At 39.0% G+C, this 19,993-nt stretch overlaps 2 protein-coding genes across 8 annotated transcripts in view; one reads left to right on the top strand and one right to left on the bottom strand.

Annotated features, from left to right (window-relative positions):
• The window catches only part of LOC127953279 (serine/threonine-protein kinase LMTK1), a 45,778-nt gene extending 41,947 nt beyond the window's left edge, over nucleotides 1-3,831 (top strand). For all 3 annotated transcript variants that reach the window (XM_052552314.1, XM_052552313.1, XM_052552315.1), the window contains exon 14: nucleotides 1,371-3,831. In XM_052552314.1, coding sequence (XP_052408274.1) covers nucleotides 1,371-1,399 — 29 coding nt within the window. In that variant the 3' untranslated portion in view covers nucleotides 1,400-3,831. The remainder of the gene's footprint in view (nucleotides 1-1,370) is intronic.
• A 259-nt stretch (nucleotides 3,832-4,090) lies between these two features.
• The window catches only part of LOC127953281 (brain-specific angiogenesis inhibitor 1-associated protein 2-like), a 78,486-nt gene continuing 62,583 nt past the window's right edge, over nucleotides 4,091-19,993 (bottom strand). Inside the window, exons 7-14 of one of the 5 annotated variants that reach the window (XM_052552317.1) lie at nucleotides 18,630-18,782; nucleotides 15,717-15,962; nucleotides 14,251-14,467; nucleotides 13,901-14,102; nucleotides 13,078-13,146; nucleotides 12,279-12,432; nucleotides 11,736-11,773; nucleotides 4,091-5,446 (exon numbers count right to left, since the gene is read on the bottom strand). In XM_052552317.1, coding sequence (XP_052408277.1) covers nucleotides 5,377-5,446; nucleotides 11,736-11,773; nucleotides 12,279-12,432; nucleotides 13,078-13,146; nucleotides 13,901-14,102; nucleotides 14,251-14,467; nucleotides 15,717-15,962; nucleotides 18,630-18,782 — 1,149 coding nt within the window. In that variant the 3' untranslated portion in view covers nucleotides 4,091-5,376. Of the gene's footprint in view, nucleotides 10,212-11,735; nucleotides 11,774-12,278; nucleotides 12,433-13,077; nucleotides 13,147-13,900; nucleotides 14,103-14,250; nucleotides 14,468-15,716; nucleotides 15,963-18,629; nucleotides 18,783-19,993 lie in introns of all 5 variants that reach the window. The other 4 variants (XM_052552318.1, XM_052552319.1, XM_052552321.1 and 1 more) reach the window with 4 other exon arrangements.

The raw sequence follows: 19,993 nt of genomic DNA, 5'->3' as shown, positions 1-19,993 counted from the left end.
GAGCAGTGATTGATTTACTTTCATTTTCATACATTAAAGACACTGACAGCAGAGCTAGTAAATTAGGCGCGGTCACTTTAAGAGACAAATGCATCCATTATAAAGATACGCATCCGATTTCTTTCCAACTCTTTACTTTCACTGAAGGCATAACTACAGGCTTTTTCGAACACACTTTCCAAGACGGGTATTTCGACATATTTAGTATGTATTTGTTGTCGGTACAAAAGCAAGAAGACTTTGAGACGCGTCTCTGCTTGCTCCCTGAACACCAGAACACCGCGCTGCTGAATTGAGCTCTTTCACTTTTCGCTCTTTTTCTTATGTTTATTTAAAATGCGATTTGTATTTGTTCGTTCGGGTGCAGGAGGACGCAAACGTCCTGAAGGAGAGCTCGGTTCAGTGTTGCGCGAGTAACCAGCTGCTCAGTTCAGGGCATCGCGGGGCTGAAGCCAACTTGATGTGTTGAATGCTCGGAGCACGTTATAAAACGTATTCTTAAAATACACATTTCAGTTTTAATAAATGCTCATATTAAAACATAGCATTACACATAAGTAGTTACAAAAATAATCAGTGATACATTTACGACCCCATAAAAATTTGGGTCGCAATGGCATTTCAAAAGGTCGCAGTGTAGTTCCCTGTGTAAACAACTTAACTGTTATGAAAACGTCCTCGAAACTGTGCTAATTTCTGCAAACTCATCTTTGTTCTCTTTTCTGTGTAACTGCTGCTGCGTTTGTTTAGCTGTTGCGCTTGCATTTGCCGCGGCTTTTTAAAATGGCTCGCTGCTTCTGCATAGATCAACCTACCCTCAAAGATTCGCTCTGATTGGATCTCTTCTCCATTCGTCCCTCCCATATATTTTCGTCTCATTTTTATTCGTTGACTAAAGTGTCAGTTATATTTCGTCACGTTTTTCGTCATATCTGACTTTTTATTTAGTTTTTATTTAGTTTTCGTCCTTGAAAAAGGTTAGTTGACGAATATTTTTCGTCATAGTCTTCGTCAACGAAATTAACACTGGTTTGAATACATTTTGGGAAGCTACTGGCCAAATTTTGTTGTGAAAATCTGGAAACCCTGTTCGCATTGTTCTTTTGTGCATGCAGGTCAGTTCAGAACAGTGAACTGTTCACACTGGATATCTGATATTTTCCACATTTAAAACAGCGTGAATAGCTACACACACACACACACACAAAAATGGATCTGAGCAAAAATTGGAATTGAGCACTAAAGCTCGCCATAAAGACATGATTGATAGAGTTTAGAAACATTAGGTGCTAGATATAATGCTTTTGAGTTTGTTGCTGTATGCAGGGTTGACATTGAAAGTTAACTAGCTTTCTCTTTTTGTCACACAGGTAACAATGAGAATGGGGTCCAGGAGTGAAAGGGTCAATACCCATTTAATTGAAGAGGTGTTTAGAACCCATATGGTTTGATTTGGTCTCATCAGACTGGGGGCTTTCCTGTATCGCTATATATTTTTGCTCTTTTAAATGTGCTGGACAAAAGGGTCCTGTCAACCTGATATGCTGTTTGGACACAGTGCCTCATATTGTAGTGGATTAGCCAGCCCTTCCCTTTGTGTTTCTAGACAGATGTTGGTTAAGTGACAGTTTTTGGAGGACAACAGTTTTAAAAACAAGGAATGATCTGTATAAAAACATATTTATTATCTATGTATTAGAACATGAGGTAAGACGATTATAACTTATTTGCACAATTCAGTATCAGTATCATGCTGAAATCATCTCTTTTATTTCATTTTACACATACAATATAGATGCAAGGCTGCTCTCCTCGTTTGCTTGTCATGTCAATATGTGGTTTACAGTCTGAAAGATCTGTCATAGTGCTTTACATTTTTCAGTTTGACCCAATGAGCTGCATAAAATAGTTTCAAGATGTTCTGCCCCATAAAAGAAAGACCCACATTTATTATTGAGGGTGCAAAGAAATATATACATTGAACCCCTCAATACAAGCTGCAAAAATGTGATGTTTTCTATATTTGACCACTTTTAACTAACTTTAGCTCAGGAGTGTTAAGGGTATGGTACAAAAGTAGATATATTAACAATATAAACCATCACACTTAAATTCCTCATACAGTCTTAAACAGTGTTTTGCTTTATTTTTAATGCCGAAGAACTTTTACAACTACCTGCACTTTCATTAATGACTTAGGATATCTTTATACATCTCTTATCCCATAATCAAGTACTTAATCAAAATCAAGATCTAATGTATATCTTATTAAAAGTGCAGTTTAATCACTAACTCTTAACACTTCTTCTCTGGTTAGATTTTTAAACCCCTAGACCAAAATATACAACATATTTTATGGATGACAGTGATATATTACAGTATTTTTTTTTTTTTTTGCTGAGAAGCAATAACAGTATTGCAAGAGAACAGATAACAGACGTACTATTTTTGCTTCAAGTATTATGGTAGCATGCATATATATGGTAGCTCACATATGGGTCATTCCTGTTATGCAGCAATTCAAACTTTCAGAAATACAAGGCACTTTAACACTTTAAAAAAAGTTCACGTGCTACATTCTGTGTGCTCTGAGGTCAGTAGCTTTATGTGAGAAACATAAGACTTTAAGTTGTTATTTAAAAAGATACATCCAAACTTTGGCATAAATGCCTTTTGACTGCAACTATTGAATGTTTACACGAGTGCAAGGTTTCACTGTTAATGTTTATAATTATCAAGCCATTATAACAACAAATTAAAAATTCAGTCTGTTCTTCACATAAAGCTACTGTATCACTTCGCATGGATTTAAATAAGCTACATTTATGATTACATCTATGGTGCTTTGCCATATTTGGAGCGGTAGCTCAGACATTCAGTTCTTTGTGTTCCAAAACTTGAATTTAATATATCATCCAGTATATGATAGGGGCATGAAAATAAGAGGAAGTATAAGAGGAATGACCCTGATGGTACTGATGGTGATAAGTTTATTGGTGCTTGTCAGGATCAGAACTTAAGCAAGTCCATCACAGCAATCAGTCTCGGGCATGAATAACTTTTGCTTTGAATCCGAGAGCTACAGAAACTGATTTCAGGATAAACCGGTGGGTTATCAAAGTCACAGGTGTGTACTTCACAATTGTGGTACTCAAAGACGCAGAAACAAGCTAAAGAGAGAAGAGGGACCATATCGTCTGTGAACAAAATGTGTTCCAAACAACAACGGCAGCTCCTGCAGATCTGATCCTCCGTCTGTGATGATGCCTTGTCTCAGAAGTGTTATTTTTGTTAAATCCAATAACAAATAGATGTTCAAAATTATACTACAGAACAATTCAGATGGTCCAGACTGCATGTGGGCTACATGTGTTTCTACAAGTTTCTCTCAATATATTTGGTCTTTTGTCCCTATATGATCTGAGGTGTAACACAGAGAAAAGTTATGACCTGTTTTACACGATGATCTGTTTAAATGTAACGTACAGCTGTACCTGTCATGTTCTGCCTTGAATCACTGGAGCCCATACACATTTGTGCCAATGCTGTAAGTCACAATCACTGCACTTGTACCCTCGCTTTCTCGCTGTATGCCTTTCAAGAGTTTTATACTGTGCTAATAAACCTTGCGGCAGTAGCTACTTTTTCTCATTCAGAACATCAGTGCTTCATTCGGCTGGTTGTGGTTGCCAAAGAAAAGTCAAATGAAAGTGAACTAAATGTTGCGTTGAAGGGAAAAGTCTGTTGTTACTGCCTCGTAGCTGTCGAACCGTATGTCCTCACGACTCATGCCTACTGTACTATTCTAAAAATAAACCAAACTATAGTTTGTCCTTGTGCCTGTGACAGTTATTAATATACACACACACACACATTCAAACACATATACAGTATGCGCTTAATCTGAGACCACTGATGAAAATGCTCGTTTTGCATTTTTGTAGTTTGTGAGAAACCTGTCGTTGATGTTCTCCAGCATGTTTTGAGAGGATCCAAAGAACAGCTTGTGGCTAAATGGAAGAAGAAAAGATAATTTCTAGGTTAAAACATGATATCTCAGCCATTTGAACCGATGCAGTCTGAAAGAGTGGCAGTTTAAATGTGCCTTTTTATTTCAGAAAAGAAAAAAATGTTCACATACATTTGCAGTTGTCCATAAATAAGAATAAACAGAAGAGCCAAAACAAAAATAAAACTGGTTTCAAAGCTGATCAGACAAAATCTTCCAGTCCAGCGAAGAATCAGACATCGATCCCACCTTTCTCACACGATCCACAGAAGATGCCCTAATATAGAAAACATGCAATTCATAGCAGGATCTAAACTAGCTGATATTGTATTTTCCATATCATTTCAAAAATCAGTTGTTATATATACTGTTCTAGTAATGTTCAGTCCCTCAAGCAGAAAACAAACCAAAAGATATATTTACAGAACCTGCAATTTAATATTTTCACTATTATTTTATTAAGTCTATTTTTGATATTTAATAAGCAGTATTGCTCAGTACGTACAGTAGAAAAGCAAAAGCGGCAGGTGAAAACAAATAAACCTTCTTATAGATCTATAACAGTCATTGGAATTTCTAGGTAAATTAAAAAAAGGACGGTAGAAGCAAATAATAATACAAAAAATCAAATGGAACTACAAAATATCACATAAAGCAATTCCCTTTACTTACACCAGTGGAGTTACAGATATTCAGAACAGCATAGAGCACAAAACAGCAATAAAAGGCACAGTTCCTGTTGCACTATATATTGCATCTAATATACTGTACAGATCTCTACAAAGACAAGGATTCACAGAGGCATCACTAGAACTTTAGCAAAGCACAGTGGTCTGTTTAATACAGAGTGACCACAGCATCAAGATCCCTGCGAAGAGGTTCCATCAGCTTTCTGAAATGATTTGATAGAGGCATGTGAAACAAAACATCCATAACTGACAGAAAAAGAAAGGCTCCCCTTTAGAACTGCATTTATAGAAATAATATCCAAATTACTCACTTTTTTTTTTTTTTACATTTTCACATTCATTCAAATAAAAGATCTCATGTTTAAATGATCAGGCTTACACTTTCCCTCCAAAAAAGAAAAAAAAAAGTACTGTCACTTCAGTTGTGCCTGATTTGTTGATGAAGAAAACCATTCAGAAAAGCTGTTAACTTTTAAAATACGTGAATCGGTGGACACAAATACCATTAATTGTAAAGCTACAGAGTTAAGATCATTATTCTAATCCTTTAAGAACATAACCAACTCCATCCTCTGTGCCCTGTGGGGAAATGCATGTGCTCTGCCTCCACATGCTGTTGCAATGACACAGACAGAACAGAAGAGGGCGACATAGTGCGCAGGCCACTGCATGGCCCCTCTAGTAGTAGAGAGGAGCGGATCGGTCATCCATGATGCTTGGCCTGTAGTAGACCTCCAGGGAACGGTCACTAGATGGAGAGGGGGTGGAGAACAAACACGGTCAGTATGCCCACAACACGGCCCACGCTAGTGACCCACTGAACTCTACGACACATAAACAGCTCTACTGCACTTTGATTTGGGGAACAGAAGAAAGGTACTGCTGAAAGGCATACGGTGATTCATTTGACATATACTTATGAACGGGTATCTGGAGAAGAGTCTATGAAGGGTGTTTGGTGCAGGCATGCAAATGGTACAAGACATACTGTAGTTACTTCTGTCAGCATTGATAGATGCATGCAAGAGTTAGATTCGGGGTTACCTCCAGCGCCAACACCATTTCCTGGCAACCTATGACCTCTCTGGCTAGTACGAACTACAGCTCACACACAAAAAGCCAAGGACCAACCAGAGAGGCAGGTGGCGGCATGAGACGAAACAGTTGTGAAGCCCTACTGTCCGTTTAAGCCGCACAGCGAATGAGAGTCGAAAACAAAAACCAAAATTAAAAGAAAGGGCATGACTGGTTTGGCTGAGCAGCGATGGAGGCAGGTGACTTACGGAGGTCCTGCAACACTCAGAACCGGGACAATTCAGGACCCAAACTGGAAAGTAAACAGAGTCCAGGGGTTTGAACCTGAGAGCTCAGCTCAGACGGAGACTATGAATGGCTACATTTCCACCGCATTCAAATGACTGTTAGTGTTGCGTTCAATGGCCGTACAGTAGGTTACTTGCTCTGTGACACACAGTAGCGCTTTTTTTTGCTCATGGATGAGGTCACAGTCTTATGTTTGTAGATGAGTCAATAACACACTTCTAGTAATGACATGGGTTCAAAATATAGTGCAAAATGAAAGGTCTGCCCAAAGCAGTTTGGTTAGGAGGTCCAATTAGTAAAGAGATGTGTATGGAAAACAGTGAACTCTTGAAGAGCACATTTCAATATATATACACATAAAAAAAATAAAAAATAATTCAGTTCTTTATACAAGATGCATGCTTATAAAAAAACTGACATGTCTTATACATCTCAAATATAACAGATCTTAGAAGATAAGAAGAAGAAAAAAGGCGAGCAGGCAAGCACAGACACGGAAAAACACACACGGTCACAAATTCATACAGACATGACGTCATGATGCACAAGTACACAAACTTTATGCTAGATTAGAACTGTGTGCTCTTCAGGTTCGTGAAATGTTGGTTAATAGTCGGTCTCAAAAGATGACATTTTATTTGTGGACGACCCAGTTGAGCATGACTTGTTGGTATGTGGGTGCAAGCAAAAAGCCCCCCAAAAAACCCTGAATAATATTAACCATTAATGGCCCAAAATTGCTCATGCCATATATATTTGGTTTATTTTAAATGTTTAGATTTTATAAAATAATACATCAGTAAATAACAACATGAAATATGATGGATATCGCAATAAAGGACGTTTCTATTGAGTTAGTTGTGCAGCACCCATTGAAGCTCAATGCAAATACTTGGAAATTCAAGATGACAACGTTAAAAATCATTAGAAGCTCATATGAACAAATGTTTTATTAATATATAGATATTTATTTATTCCTTTCGTAAAAAGTCACCATACATTCAAGGTCATTGTTCACTATGTTCCTCCTCAGCATGCATTTTGTGATTGTTACACTGATTTCTTGTGCATTTTTCCTAGTTTGTCTATTTTGCAAGAAAAGAAAAAGAAAGAAGAAACAAAAGAACATCATCACAGCGAGGACTACACCACAGCTCCAGAGGATCTGTCAGTCGACATCCTAAAACTGCATGGAAACATACTACAATGGGAATGTTTTAGAGACATGGGCTGGTGGCACTTCTGGATGGGCTCAGAATAGCCTAAAATGTATATATTCACATGATATGATACAGAAATGTGTAACCTGATTGAGATTCACAAAATTAAATTCATTTCAATCAGAACCACTTTCGTCAAGTATATTTATTACAATTATATTGCAAACAGTTAGTGTTGGCGGTATGGTATTGTTCTGGGCAACACTACTTGGACAGCCATGCTTGGACAGAGTGGGTAGAGCAGCAAGACAACCCCCCCGGGGGACAGAACAGGACCATTATATGCATACATAATTACTATTCACAATGAGTTGTAAAACAATCCATGATAGAGAATGCTTCCGATGAAGTGAAGCAAAAGTCAGATGGGATTACAGGTTCAGTTAGGTGGAGTTGGGGTTGGAGGAGGGAGTTAATTGCAAGCAGCGATGTGACGGAAGAGATGCTGAAGAGTGGGAATTTAAATAGACCACATGTGATAGGTGTCAACACTGGATTGGTACACATCAGGAACAGTTGAATGTTGGCTGATGCGAGCTTGACTGACGTAACGCGATGCTGAATATATTCCCAAAGGCAATAATTTAAAGAGACAGTTCACTCAAACACGAAAATTCTGTCAATAGCTGCGTTTACATGGACCCTACCAATCCGATCGTAATAGGACTAGATGCACAATCAGAATAAAAAAGTCCAGAGTAAACACGTCAATCAGATTAAATTGGCCTGATCCGTATAGGGTGGTTTATTCCTTTTCTAATCCAAGTGCGAGGACGTGTAAACACTTGATCGGATTGAAAACCGAAACTAGACAGTACTGTGCATGCGCAGTGATGTAGAAATAGCGCCATGACATATGACGCGCAGAATGAGCCGTTCTTCCTGACTAATAAAGTCTCATTTATTAGTATACCATCATTATAAAACTCCCCTTTCACTCAGCATCTATAAAAAGGAGCAGGGCAACATTCTAGAGTCCTTGTTTAAGACTATCGCGTAAATATCACGTGTGCTTTTTAAAACAGTATGTGACAGCAGCGGGAAACCCGGTATATTCATGCAATGTGTGCATGTCAAAAGTAAATCCGATCAGAAGCTTCTGACATAAGCGCGCATATCACCCTGATCACTTTATTTAGCGTTCATGTAAACACTACGTTGGGATTCATCAATCAGAATGAATTTATTCAGATGGAAGCAAAAAGTGTCCATGTAAATGCACCTATTGTTTACTCACCTTCATGTTGTTCAAACCTATAAGACTTTGGGTTTTTTGTGACAGAAACCTCTCAAGATTCACTGAAATGATCTAAATGTGTTTTTCAAATGGAAACCAAAGCAAAGGATTTGGAACAACGTGAGGGTGAGTTAATGATGACAGTCATTTCATTTTTGAGGGAATGGTGCCTAAGGCCCTTTCACATAGCATTTAATGTCAGTGTTGTACAATGCATTGATCTCCAACTCTCACTTGATTGGCTGAAGAGAATGTACCTGATGAAAAACAAATAAATAAATACAAAATCTAATTAAAAAAATACATAATATATGTTGCCATTTAAATCATTATTTTACCCAATTACTATTTTACCAAAAAGTGAATTTTAGTATTTTTGAATAAAAACCCCTCAATCACTATTTTACCAAAAAGTGAATTTTGGTATTTTTGGCAAGATGTATTTTTGTATCAAAACCTCTCTCAATCACTATTTTAACCAAAAATTGGGTTATGGTATTGTTGGCAAAATTTATTTTTGAATAAAAACCTCTCATTCATCATTTTACCAAAATGTGAATTTTGGTATTTTGGGCTAAATGTATCTTTACTAAAAACCTCTCAAAAAATAATACATTCAAAGTTATCCATCAGTTCATGAGTTTAAAAACTTGTGAACAACGTTCATAGGAATATTTGAGAAACAAATTTTGTGAATAAGGTCACACATTTGTGAATCATACTGACAAAAAAATATTATTTTTGATACTATTCCGATCCCATACTTCCAGCTGTCTGAGATAGGATAATGGGATATTTTTTTGGGGGAAAGGTTTCTGCTCAAAGCACTTTTCTTTCATGCATGTAGGGTGAGCAGACACGTGCAGGTCTGGACGAACAGCACAGTCCCACCCGAGGATTTTGAAGCTCATGCAACCTTCGCTCCAGTTTCATAGGTCCACTCTCATTTGGCACTAGTTTAATGAGGGAAAATTTCAATTTTCCTTCCAATCATTCCAATTTCGTGGGTGAATTGGAGGAAAATCTAAGCTTGTTGCGGCACAAAGTGACACAGCCTCTGGACCAGAAGAGCACCAGGTAATACATGAGGGATTCACAAAACGCAAATGCTCTTCAAAAACACACACAGAGAGAGAGTACACTCTGCACAACTAAACCACAAAGAAGAATAAAAAAACAAAAAACATTCCTCATTTGGCATGAGGCTCCCATTATATCTGCTTAGAAAAACACTCAGCAAGAGCTTCGCAATGAGGAGGGCTGCTCCAAAAGACCAAATTTGCTTTACTTTTGGCACTTTTACATGAGGATGTCATTTGAAAAAAAACAAAAAAACAACCACATAGCAAAACTTGTGCTCATGCATGAAAGACGGGAAGTGGTAAGCAGTCTCTTTGGAGTCCACAGCGATGTCATAGCGGCGTCACTACAGGCGAATCAGAGTCCGTAAAGCAGCGAGGCGAGCAGTTGGACTGCGTTCCGGTCGTTCTTCTCAGAGTTCCCCCCCGACCCACCACACGCGACCATCACTATCGCCCCAGCAAGACGCAGGGAGGAAGAGAGGACAGAAAGGAGGGATGAGACTGGCCCCTTCCATTGGAGGAGGAGTGTGTGGAGGCAGAGCTTAAAAGGGGAGGGGCTAAGGGAAGTAGGGGCGTGGCCCCTGTGCTATCCGGATCTGTGTCTGATAGTCTGTCTGTGTTCACACTGTCGAAATCAATTTGCCATCGGAACTGTGGAACAAAGAGAGAAGGAAGCTTGCCAGGTCGGACACATTCAGAGAGAAACGAAGAAAAGACAAGACAGCCACAAATGGGCAGGAGTGAAGGCTGTAGGGTGGCTTATTCCTCATCCTGTCTAACATCAAACTACACAGCTACTGAATGTGCCATGTTAAAGTGCCCTTTTCAATTGACAATGATCAAATTGAAAAGACAAAGGATCAAAACTGGTAAAAGGTCAAGATCTATCATAAAGCTATCTAGAAATAATCCGTCTTAAATACAATTTACAATCTACAACATAAATCATTTGAGTTGTTCATTAAATCAGGTTCACAGAAATGCACTTACAATTGACATTTATGAGGCAGGACATTCATTACAGTTCACACATACTTTCATAAAAATTTAGAAACATTATGTAATACAATCTCATAATATTCTTGTCGATGCAAAATTATAGTTATACACTGCTCTTTAAAAATGTGGTGTCTGTTTTGATTTTTTAAATGTTTTTGAAAGGTCTCTTATGCTCACCAGGGCTGCATTTATATAAGCAAAAACACATTAAAAACAGCAATATTGTGAAATAGTATTACAATTTAAAAATAGTTGTTTTCTATTTAAATATATTTCAGAATATAATTTATTCCTTTCTTAGAAAGCTGAATTTTCAGCAGCCATTATTCCAGTATTGTGTCACATATTTTTGATTAATTGTATGAGTACCTGCTGAATGAAAGTATTCATTCCTTCAAAAAAAAGAAAAGAAAAAGAAAAATTATGACCATGGAAAAAAAAAAACTAGTAAATTCTGCTTCCTGAAAAGGTTGTTAAATAGAGACAAAGATGTCAATAGGAGTAACACTGATAATGCATTTAAAATAGTACTCTCACTGCAAAAACGAAGATGCACACGATTATGTTTTAATTTCATTTATCTGCTTGAAAGGAAGTACAAGCATCGAATTACATTTAAATCTATTTAATGAACACATTTTCATTGTAAGTGCATTTCTGTACACAGTTTTTATAAAAAACAGGTTGAAATGAAGCTTGATATGAACGGGCTGATTTGAAGCTGTCCTGAACCTGAAACATTATTGTAAGTGAACTGAATCTCAACTAGAGGCTCCTAGAGACAATGAGATCAGGGTACACAGACTATGAGCAGCTCTGATCCTGACCTTAATGGATTACACACACAATGAGCTTACAGTGTGGTCAACAACAATGCATCTCACAATCCAACAGCTCATTCGCTCCACTCACAAAAACAGACAGACACACAACCTTCTCGTCAAACCATTTACAATTCTCTGATAAAACAGCGTTGCTCTCCCAACAAATATCAGCACTATATTGCACATTTAGCATAAGCAAGCAAGAGCTAAGAAAGGGAAAAAACACAGATATTAACTACTATTCACTAACAGAGGTATAATTAGCAGTACGGGTTTGGCATTTTGATATAAATTCATACATCTGATTCATTACTAAGTGTTGTCATGTCTGTTCATTAAGAGCCGATCTTACCTTGTAGCAAACTGACTGTCATAATCCTCTAGCGCTGGCTGGAATTCGTAAAAACAACATTTCAGTGCGCCTTAGAAGCTTATTTCCAGCTTAAGAGGGAAAATATCCAAGAGTGCACCAACACAGTTTATTAAAGGGACAGTTCACCTAAAACACTAACCCTGTCATCATTTACTCACTCTCATATCGCTCCAAATGGAATAATTTTGTTTGTAATGTTTCAATTCTATTTTCCTACAGTGAAAACAGAATGCAATCAGGAGCTAATATGCTTTTAAAATGAACAAAGAGCACCGTAGAAGTAGGCTGTATACTTTACTGCCTTTTTACTGAAAATAATAACAGGGTGAACTATCCATTTAATACGAAAATCATGCATGTTAAGAGAAACCCCCTTGCAGTTATCTTTACAAAGCAGATTAAAGAAGAGCTGACGCATAGATTAATCTTTGAGCAGTTGAAAGAAAATAAAAAAAAAATCTCAAGAAAGGAGACATTAGTGAGAGATTCCTGTCTAATGCTAATATGCATGTGTGTGTGTACCTGTACGAAGCCTGCCATGCTGTAGGGACGTGGTCGAGTCTGTGTTAGGCTCTGTGCCAACAGTCGGGCAGTCAGACCATAGTCAGGCATGGGCAAGGACATGTCCTCTCTCTCCAGCAGGTTTCCTGTGCTGCTGCTCTTCCCATGATGAAGACTACAGGATGAAGCTCAGTCAATCAGTCATCTTTACACCTGCCATTAACATCTGTTTTCTATCTGGCTAGTTTTTCGCTGTATTGCATTTATTCCAATGCATCTCCAGTGTGATCAGATGAGAGATGCAAATGCAAAGATATACTTTTAATTTACATTTGAGGTTTTGTAAACTGAATCGGTTGTGCTGAGATTGTGTTAACAACATGTTTCAGTCATTTCGCGTGTTTCCTTTAATTATGTCATTCAGTTCCTCAATAAAGGATGTTAGAAGTGAAGAAATGGGGAGACAAGAAATGAGCATTCCAACCATAATCCAGTGAAATAATTTGATTAAGAATCAGATACTGTTGATTAAATCAAGAGATTTAATCCAAGCGCAAGAACACAATATCTGTTGTCTTTCAAATCACCAGAGAAGAAAGAAACAAGCCCAGAACCTGCAGCCCACACTTAAGCAAAGAGATGTGTATGATCATTTTCAGTATAACCTCATCATATATTCCTACATGGCTGTGACTAAAATGTATTTGCATTTTCACCTTCATCAAATGTGGTCAAATCGGTCCATGAGTGATCCGTTGTTATCCAATCATTAAAAATGCAAGTTAATTTCCAGGTGTAAAGAGTGTTTCAGGGTACTCACTTGACTCTTAACTTCTCGCTGTCACTGTCAGGCAGCACTCGGGTGTAGGAAAAAGGAAACCAGCCACGCCTAAAATGAAAAAGCTTTTCTTAAGAAACTCCACATCCACGACAATGGTTAAAACCCAGTGTGAAGAATACGCATACGTTTAATATCTTTAGAAATACTCTTTTAAATAGAAAATAGATTAAATGGGTAGTGTAACAGAGTATTATTCCTCTCAGACACTCTTGTAATCAAATTGATCTGTGCTGAAATCGCTGTCTGGAGAAGACTCACTGTGCACACATAAACTGTACTGTAAGTCTTTGTTTACTGCAAAATATTTAAATGTATGCAAATATATAAGTAGTTAGAGGGTGTAGGGAAATATGTCTCATGGGAGCTGGCAGACGCTGCTAAGCTCTTTTGGTGCAGTTCTCATTTCCATGGAAACAGTGACTGATCCAAGTAGGCAGCCTCTCTAGGATTATGGGTAATGTAGTCTAGGACTCAATGGGGTATTATCAGCTTGTTTCCATCAAAAATGAATTTAGTTTCAGATTTTTCAGAAAAAAATGGCATCATGGCATCTTAGCAAATATAAACACAGTTTGGATCTCTTTTGAAACTCTAGAGGAGTCACATGGGAGATTTTATCTTTGGAGAATAATCTGAAATGGACAGGACAAGGGACCCAGAAATCCTAGCAATGGCATGGATTCATTAAATTACGTTCAGTTCTCATTCGTTTTCCTCTGATTTTCAAAATATTTAGCATTACTAAATCTATCTTTAATCCCATTAAGTTCTGTTGTTCATGTACACATCATTGAATGCTTACATCTTGTTTTTCTCATTCTCCCCGTAGTGCCAGCCATCCCGAGCCTCTGGCACCAGCAGGTTGATGATGTCGCCCTCAGTGAAGCTCAGAAGGGTGCTGTTGTCTCCAGCGGCGTGGGAGAAGATGGCCTGTACACGAGAACGTCCGTTCTTCTCCAGACCAGCCGCCATGGAACTCGACCTGGGCAGAGTCCGTGTCTCTCCTGGAGAAGATTCAAATAAAAATAATAATAATAGCCAGGGTGTAAATAATAAATGAAAAACGAAAGCCCAGAAGATCAAAAAGCAATTTATGGCTCAAACACCCCCATTTGCCCAAAGGTAATATGTAAAAGGGTTGGTTTCTCTTACCCACAGTGGTCTTGTTTTTAGCAGGCTGAGGCCTGCGGACGGGAAGGGTGTTGGAATAGACGTCGCTGACCTGTCTCTGGGGCTGGCTCTGTGGTTGAGTCTGATTCTGTGGAGAGGGCGGTCTTCCCTGAGAGACCCCGCCATCAGTCCAGTAGTCGTCTCCATGGACCCCCGTTGTCCCGTTCACCAGAGACATGCCATCAGGACCCATTAGCCGCTGCAAGCATACAGAACACCAAGTAAGCGATGCCACACACACAAAAAAAAATTTAGCCTGGGAATTTCGTTAAATTACTGACATAGTGTATGCAAATGAGCTACTCCTGACAACATGACAAATGGAAGAGTAGAAGAACATTCACTTTGAAAGAAGAATAATTTGGTACTCACTCTCAGGCCATCTAAGGTGTCAAAGAGTTTGTTTCTTCATCAGAACTGATTTAAATAAATGTCACCAATGAACACTCTGCAGTGAATGGGTGCCGTCAGAATGAGAGTCCGAACAGCTGATAAAAACATTACAATAATCCACAAGTAATCCACACAACAACCAGTCAGTACACCGTTTAATGGCTTGTGAAGTGAAAAAGCTAAGTTTTTAATGAACAAATTCATCATCAAGGCATTTTAACTTTAAAGTGTCACACAAAATATGAGTTCATGATCCATTATATTGCTTTCTCCAGTTTAAAAGTCCATCCACAGCTTTATAATGTCTTCATGATGGATTTGTTTCTTACAAACACGCAGCTTTTCATTTCACAAGATGTTAACTGATGGATTGGACTCTTGTTGGATTTTGGATTGGACTTGAGGAATATGGTGATGTTTTTATCAGCTGTTTGGACTCTTTTTCTGACGGCACCCATTCACTGCAAAGGATCCACTGGTGAGCAAGTGATATTACTGCTAAATTTCTCCAAATCTGATTCAACATAATCTACATTTTGGATGACCCGAGGGTGAGCAATTTTCAGCAAATTTTCAGTTTTAGGAGAACTGCTTCTCCCTAGATCTTTTGAACAAAGGGCCAGATTGAGGGTTGATATGTGCAAAAAACCTTATTAACATTACAAATGAACCTCAGGGAACATATTAAAATAATACAAAAAATTCATGTCATGACCCCTTTAAACCAGCAGACGAGGCCAGACTTCTAAACAAGCTCTGTGGTATAACAGCATCACTCCAGCAGCACCGCCAGTAGAGAGAGAGTGCATTATGGCTGTGGAGGCTCAGTTATTGTATTAACACTGTGTGAGCGTTCTGCTCTAGTGAGGGGCCACTCAACTAAAGCACTGCCTGCAGAAATGAGTTTTAAAGAGGTTGAATCATCCTACGCTCAGCTAAAGCTGCAGTATGCAAATGAGCGTTTACTTTTTCACATTAAGACATGAGACGCTTGAAATGCTGTTCTGATCAACAATAAATCCTTGTAAAACAGAAGGCAAATGATCCCTACTAACCCCCTGATGGCCCAGGCCACTTCCCATGAAGGCAGCTAGTTCGGGGGGCACAGGCAGCGGTTGTGCTCCAGGGATGGGATCTGAGATGACCAGGTTGCCCTTGGAGGAGTGCAGAGGGCTGGAGAGGAGGGTGCCGGATCCAGAAGTCATCTGCTGGGCGAGCAGCATGGCCCTGTCGGGCAGTTTGTTGGGGTCTGAACAGGCCTGCTGCCACACTGGGATCTTCTGGGTTAACAAGTCCTTACCCTACAAACAAAGACAAAAGCACCATAGATAGTCTAGGATGAAAGTAGAAAAGTATGATCACACATGGCGTGCTAAAATGTATCTGATTGAGTGAATGAGGGAGAGAGAGATGGCAGATGTCCTCTGTGCATTTTACACCACTACACTTGCTCACTAAAAATATTACCATGGTTACTGTGGTTTCTGCCAAAACACCAGAGTTACTCCAGTTATTGTTACTACTTCAAAATCGTGACTAGATTTTTACACTTTCAGAACACAATCTGAGTGGATGCCAAAGTGTTTGAGTAGGGTTTGTTCAATATGAGTGGTTCACAGTAGGTTGTTGTTCTGGTTTGTTGCTAGGGTATTACAGTGTGGTTTATAGCGTGTAGTTAAAGAGTTCTGGGTGTCTTTTTTAGTGAATTGCTAAGGTGTTTTGAATTTGTTGCTATGGTGTTCTAGATGTTTTGTGTGTGTGTCTGTGTGTGTGTGTTGCAAAGATGTTCCTAATGTTTTAAGTAAACTGTCATATTATCAAAAACCTTAAAAAGTACAGCTCTGGGAAACCTGCAACAGACAACAAAGGTTTCTCCTCTGTTATTGTAGTAACCAGACTTTATGAGCGATTGTAAAGTTTTGTCACCACAACAGAGGGCCCACCTCTTCATTCCTTAGATAGGACAATGGAAAACAAATGTGAATGATGGCGGCACTTTTCTGCTAGCTGAATAATATATATTTTTATATATTTGATACAATCACACTGTTGTAGTTAGATTGTTCAGTGCTGCACAGCATCAGCTGCTAAATTAAAATCTGCATTCGCTGGCTGGCGTTGAGCCAGAGACAGACGCTTTCGTACAGCGCTGCATGATAACCAATCACACGATTCTGTTGAGCTTATGAATGCAATGGCCAATCAGAGGCGTTCAAATAAGTCATCGCTGAAACACGGTGTTTTGTTAACTCGCTCGCTGACTGAATTCTCTCTTCAGAAACAACTAATTGCAGATAGGAGTTTTTGAGAGTGCCTGAACTTTGGCTAGACTAAATAAAAACGTTCTTTGATCATGGAAATGTTCTTTGCTCTCTATAAAATGAAAGACTTACAAATATTTGATGAAATGACATTCAATACCATTCAATGATCAATCTATAAAGGTGGACAACGCATTTACTTCCACATACTTGAGAATCAAGATATTTCCTGATATGATTAGCACATTTGGAATTGTTTTAAATAAGAAATAAAAAAGCCTACAGTATATCAGTTATGCAGTGCTATCCTGTCTGCTGTGTCAAATGACAAGCATGACCACATATCCTTGTTGCATGATCAGAGGTTTTATTGTTATCCATAGCACAAACAGTGGGGGGCAAGGATGTTCCCAAGTTAACGGTGTTTCGCGAGTTCACGCTTACATATAATTAGCTGAGGTATGGTATGCATATTTGGCGTGCTGTCCGGGTAAGGGCTCCAATCTCTGGAACTGCCCGAACTTAAGAGTACCCCCCTTTCCCGGTCTATTTATAAAGTGAACTCAAAGTGAGGAGATGGGTTGGAGGAGGGATGCTGATAAACCGTCAATGGATAGAGGTAAGTCAGCGATATTTATACTATGGGATTGATTACTTGATTATGGTCCACCTGTGTCGATTAGGCTAAGTATCTGACGCGCTCCTCCCGAACCTTGTTAATAAAACATCATTAAGAGTTTTGAAAATTTCCTAACCCTGCAGGGATCCGTCTATCTGTTCCTCAGCGTCTTGACCTCGGTCTTTTGCTTTAGATTTTCAACGTAGCACAATCCTTTCAACATATAATTCTCCTTACTGATATTAAGTGCAAATGACTGTTGGTGATTCTGAGCAACTGCTGATAGGTCTCTCACATCTCGGACCACTTACAGTACAGCACACTGCAGTGTGGGTGAGGGGCCTTCGTCTACATCCTCCCGCCCACTCCTGGTGACTCACACACACACACACACACACACAACACACTCACGGCTTCTGATTCTACCACAATCGCTCTCTCTCCCTCTTCAGTGCGCCCTTTTCTGAACTCTTCCCACACACGCCTCCGTACTGATTAGCCACTGGACAGGATGTTCTTGAAAACTAAAGGCTTATCTCCGTCCCTCCCTACAGCCTCAACCACATTCCCAGAAGACATAACCACACTTGTTCATGTTCAGGGTTTACGGTTTAGTCTGAGCAGGTATTACAATGACATATTACAGAATATAGCCATGTGCACACATCCCTTCGGCACATACACACAAGTACACATATGGATGTAAAACGGTGCATTTAAGCAGATTGCATATGGGTTGGGAACACCTGCTGAAGTTAATAACTGCTCTGCACGCAGACTGGAGTTACAATGATGTGGTTTTACCATGGGGAAGTGGCTCCGTTATTACGGATAATTGATATGTCAGAAAACGGCGTGCATTACTTCGCAGGCACTCCTGGAACACAGACAATTGCAGGGGAGAATAAATCTCATCTTTGCAATAAGCCCCAAAAAAACTGTGCCCAACAGAGATGGTTGCGAGGGCTGATCTTTGGGGATTGCCATGGCAACTGCTGCTGTCTTCAGCCATATCAGAGACTGTGAAAGTACATCGGCGGTGATGCTGTCTATCTTGTACAGCAAAGGAAAAAGCATCTGGGTCTCACCTTGCCATGGTAGGCGCTGCTGTTCTTGGCCACAGCGCACTGGCGGTCCACCAGGAAACAGTATCTCCTACGTTCCTCGGAAAGTGCTGTTTTGTAGCCCTCTGCAATGAAGCTATCCAGCTCACTCTGTTTGCTGCTGATAGTCTCAACATACTGCGGAAGATAAAAGGAAAAGCAGTTAGTTACATACAAAACTCATGGTTAACTCATGCAAAAAGCTTGTAAATACATGCAGAAAGGTTCTTGAATTTTTAACCTTCTTTTAGAACCATTTTTGCTGTGTAAGGTTCTTAGGTTGGCTATATGGTTAATTTATTAATTACTCACTACAGTGCAAAAAATTGGGGTTGGGATTTTTAAAAAATGTTTTTATAGGTCATATAGCATTTTTAACATACAATAAAAACAGTAATATTGAATATGTTTTCTAATATGAATTAATAGAAAAAAAAAACATGCATTGGGGTTAACTATAGAAAAAAAAGCAGCTAGTATTTTCTTCAAAATTTCCCTTTTTATGCTTAACAGAAACTAAAAAAGTTTGCAATGATATGAGTAGGCTAAATGATGATAGAACGTTCATTTGTGCGTCAAATTTCCCTTTAAAAATGTCCTCGCTTAGGCCGTTAAACTTGGTACTGACAGGAAACTTTAAGAGAATGTAGAGACTTTTGTAAATAATTGGTTGCAGTAGTTCGCCTGTCCTCTTTTAAAGCCTTACAAAAAGTATTACGCACCATGGTACTGAACGATTTTCGTGTTAATGCATTATGGCACTACAAAATGGGTGCTTTTTAGCGTTGTTTTTTCTGTGACTGTACTCCAGATTAATACCTGAGTAGGAGTGCTATGAATATATGAATGCATTTTAGATATCTGCTTGATAGTTTTTCTTATGAATACTAAAAGGATCTTTTCTCTAGCAGCTCTCTGCTGATTGGCCCATAATCACCTCGCCATCTCCCTCTCTCATATCTCTAGTGGGAACTCTAAACTCCCGGAAATGTCAGAACCATTACAGAACTCATTATCTCAACACATGCAGGTGTTTTAGTGCCCTATTCCAATTTACCCACAACAGGACGAGGGGGACTCCCCGTCGCCCACTGGTATTATCATGCATTTCGGTTATAGTGGCCTGAATGAGACAAGTGATGAGAAGAGCATGGTAATGAGGAAAGCACTTCAGACACCGTCAAGAATCAATGATGGTTGGAAACTACTTCAAATAAAAACGTGGATTTCTAGTGGGAGTGAAGGCAGAAGAATAAGTCAGAGTCAGAAATCTAATGGAGCAGAAAATCTCCTACAGTCACACGGCGAAAGCTCGACTGCGTTGAAATGAAGATTTGGATGTAAAATTA

Source organism: Carassius gibelio, chromosome B3 (genome assembly GCF_023724105.1).
Source record: "Carassius gibelio isolate Cgi1373 ecotype wild population from Czech Republic chromosome B3, carGib1.2-hapl.c, whole genome shotgun sequence".
In the NCBI taxonomy this organism is placed as follows: domain Eukaryota; kingdom Metazoa; phylum Chordata; class Actinopteri; order Cypriniformes; family Cyprinidae; genus Carassius; species Carassius gibelio.
Note: the sequence above shows the minus strand (reverse complement) of the source record. Positions and strands in the feature narration are given on the sequence as shown.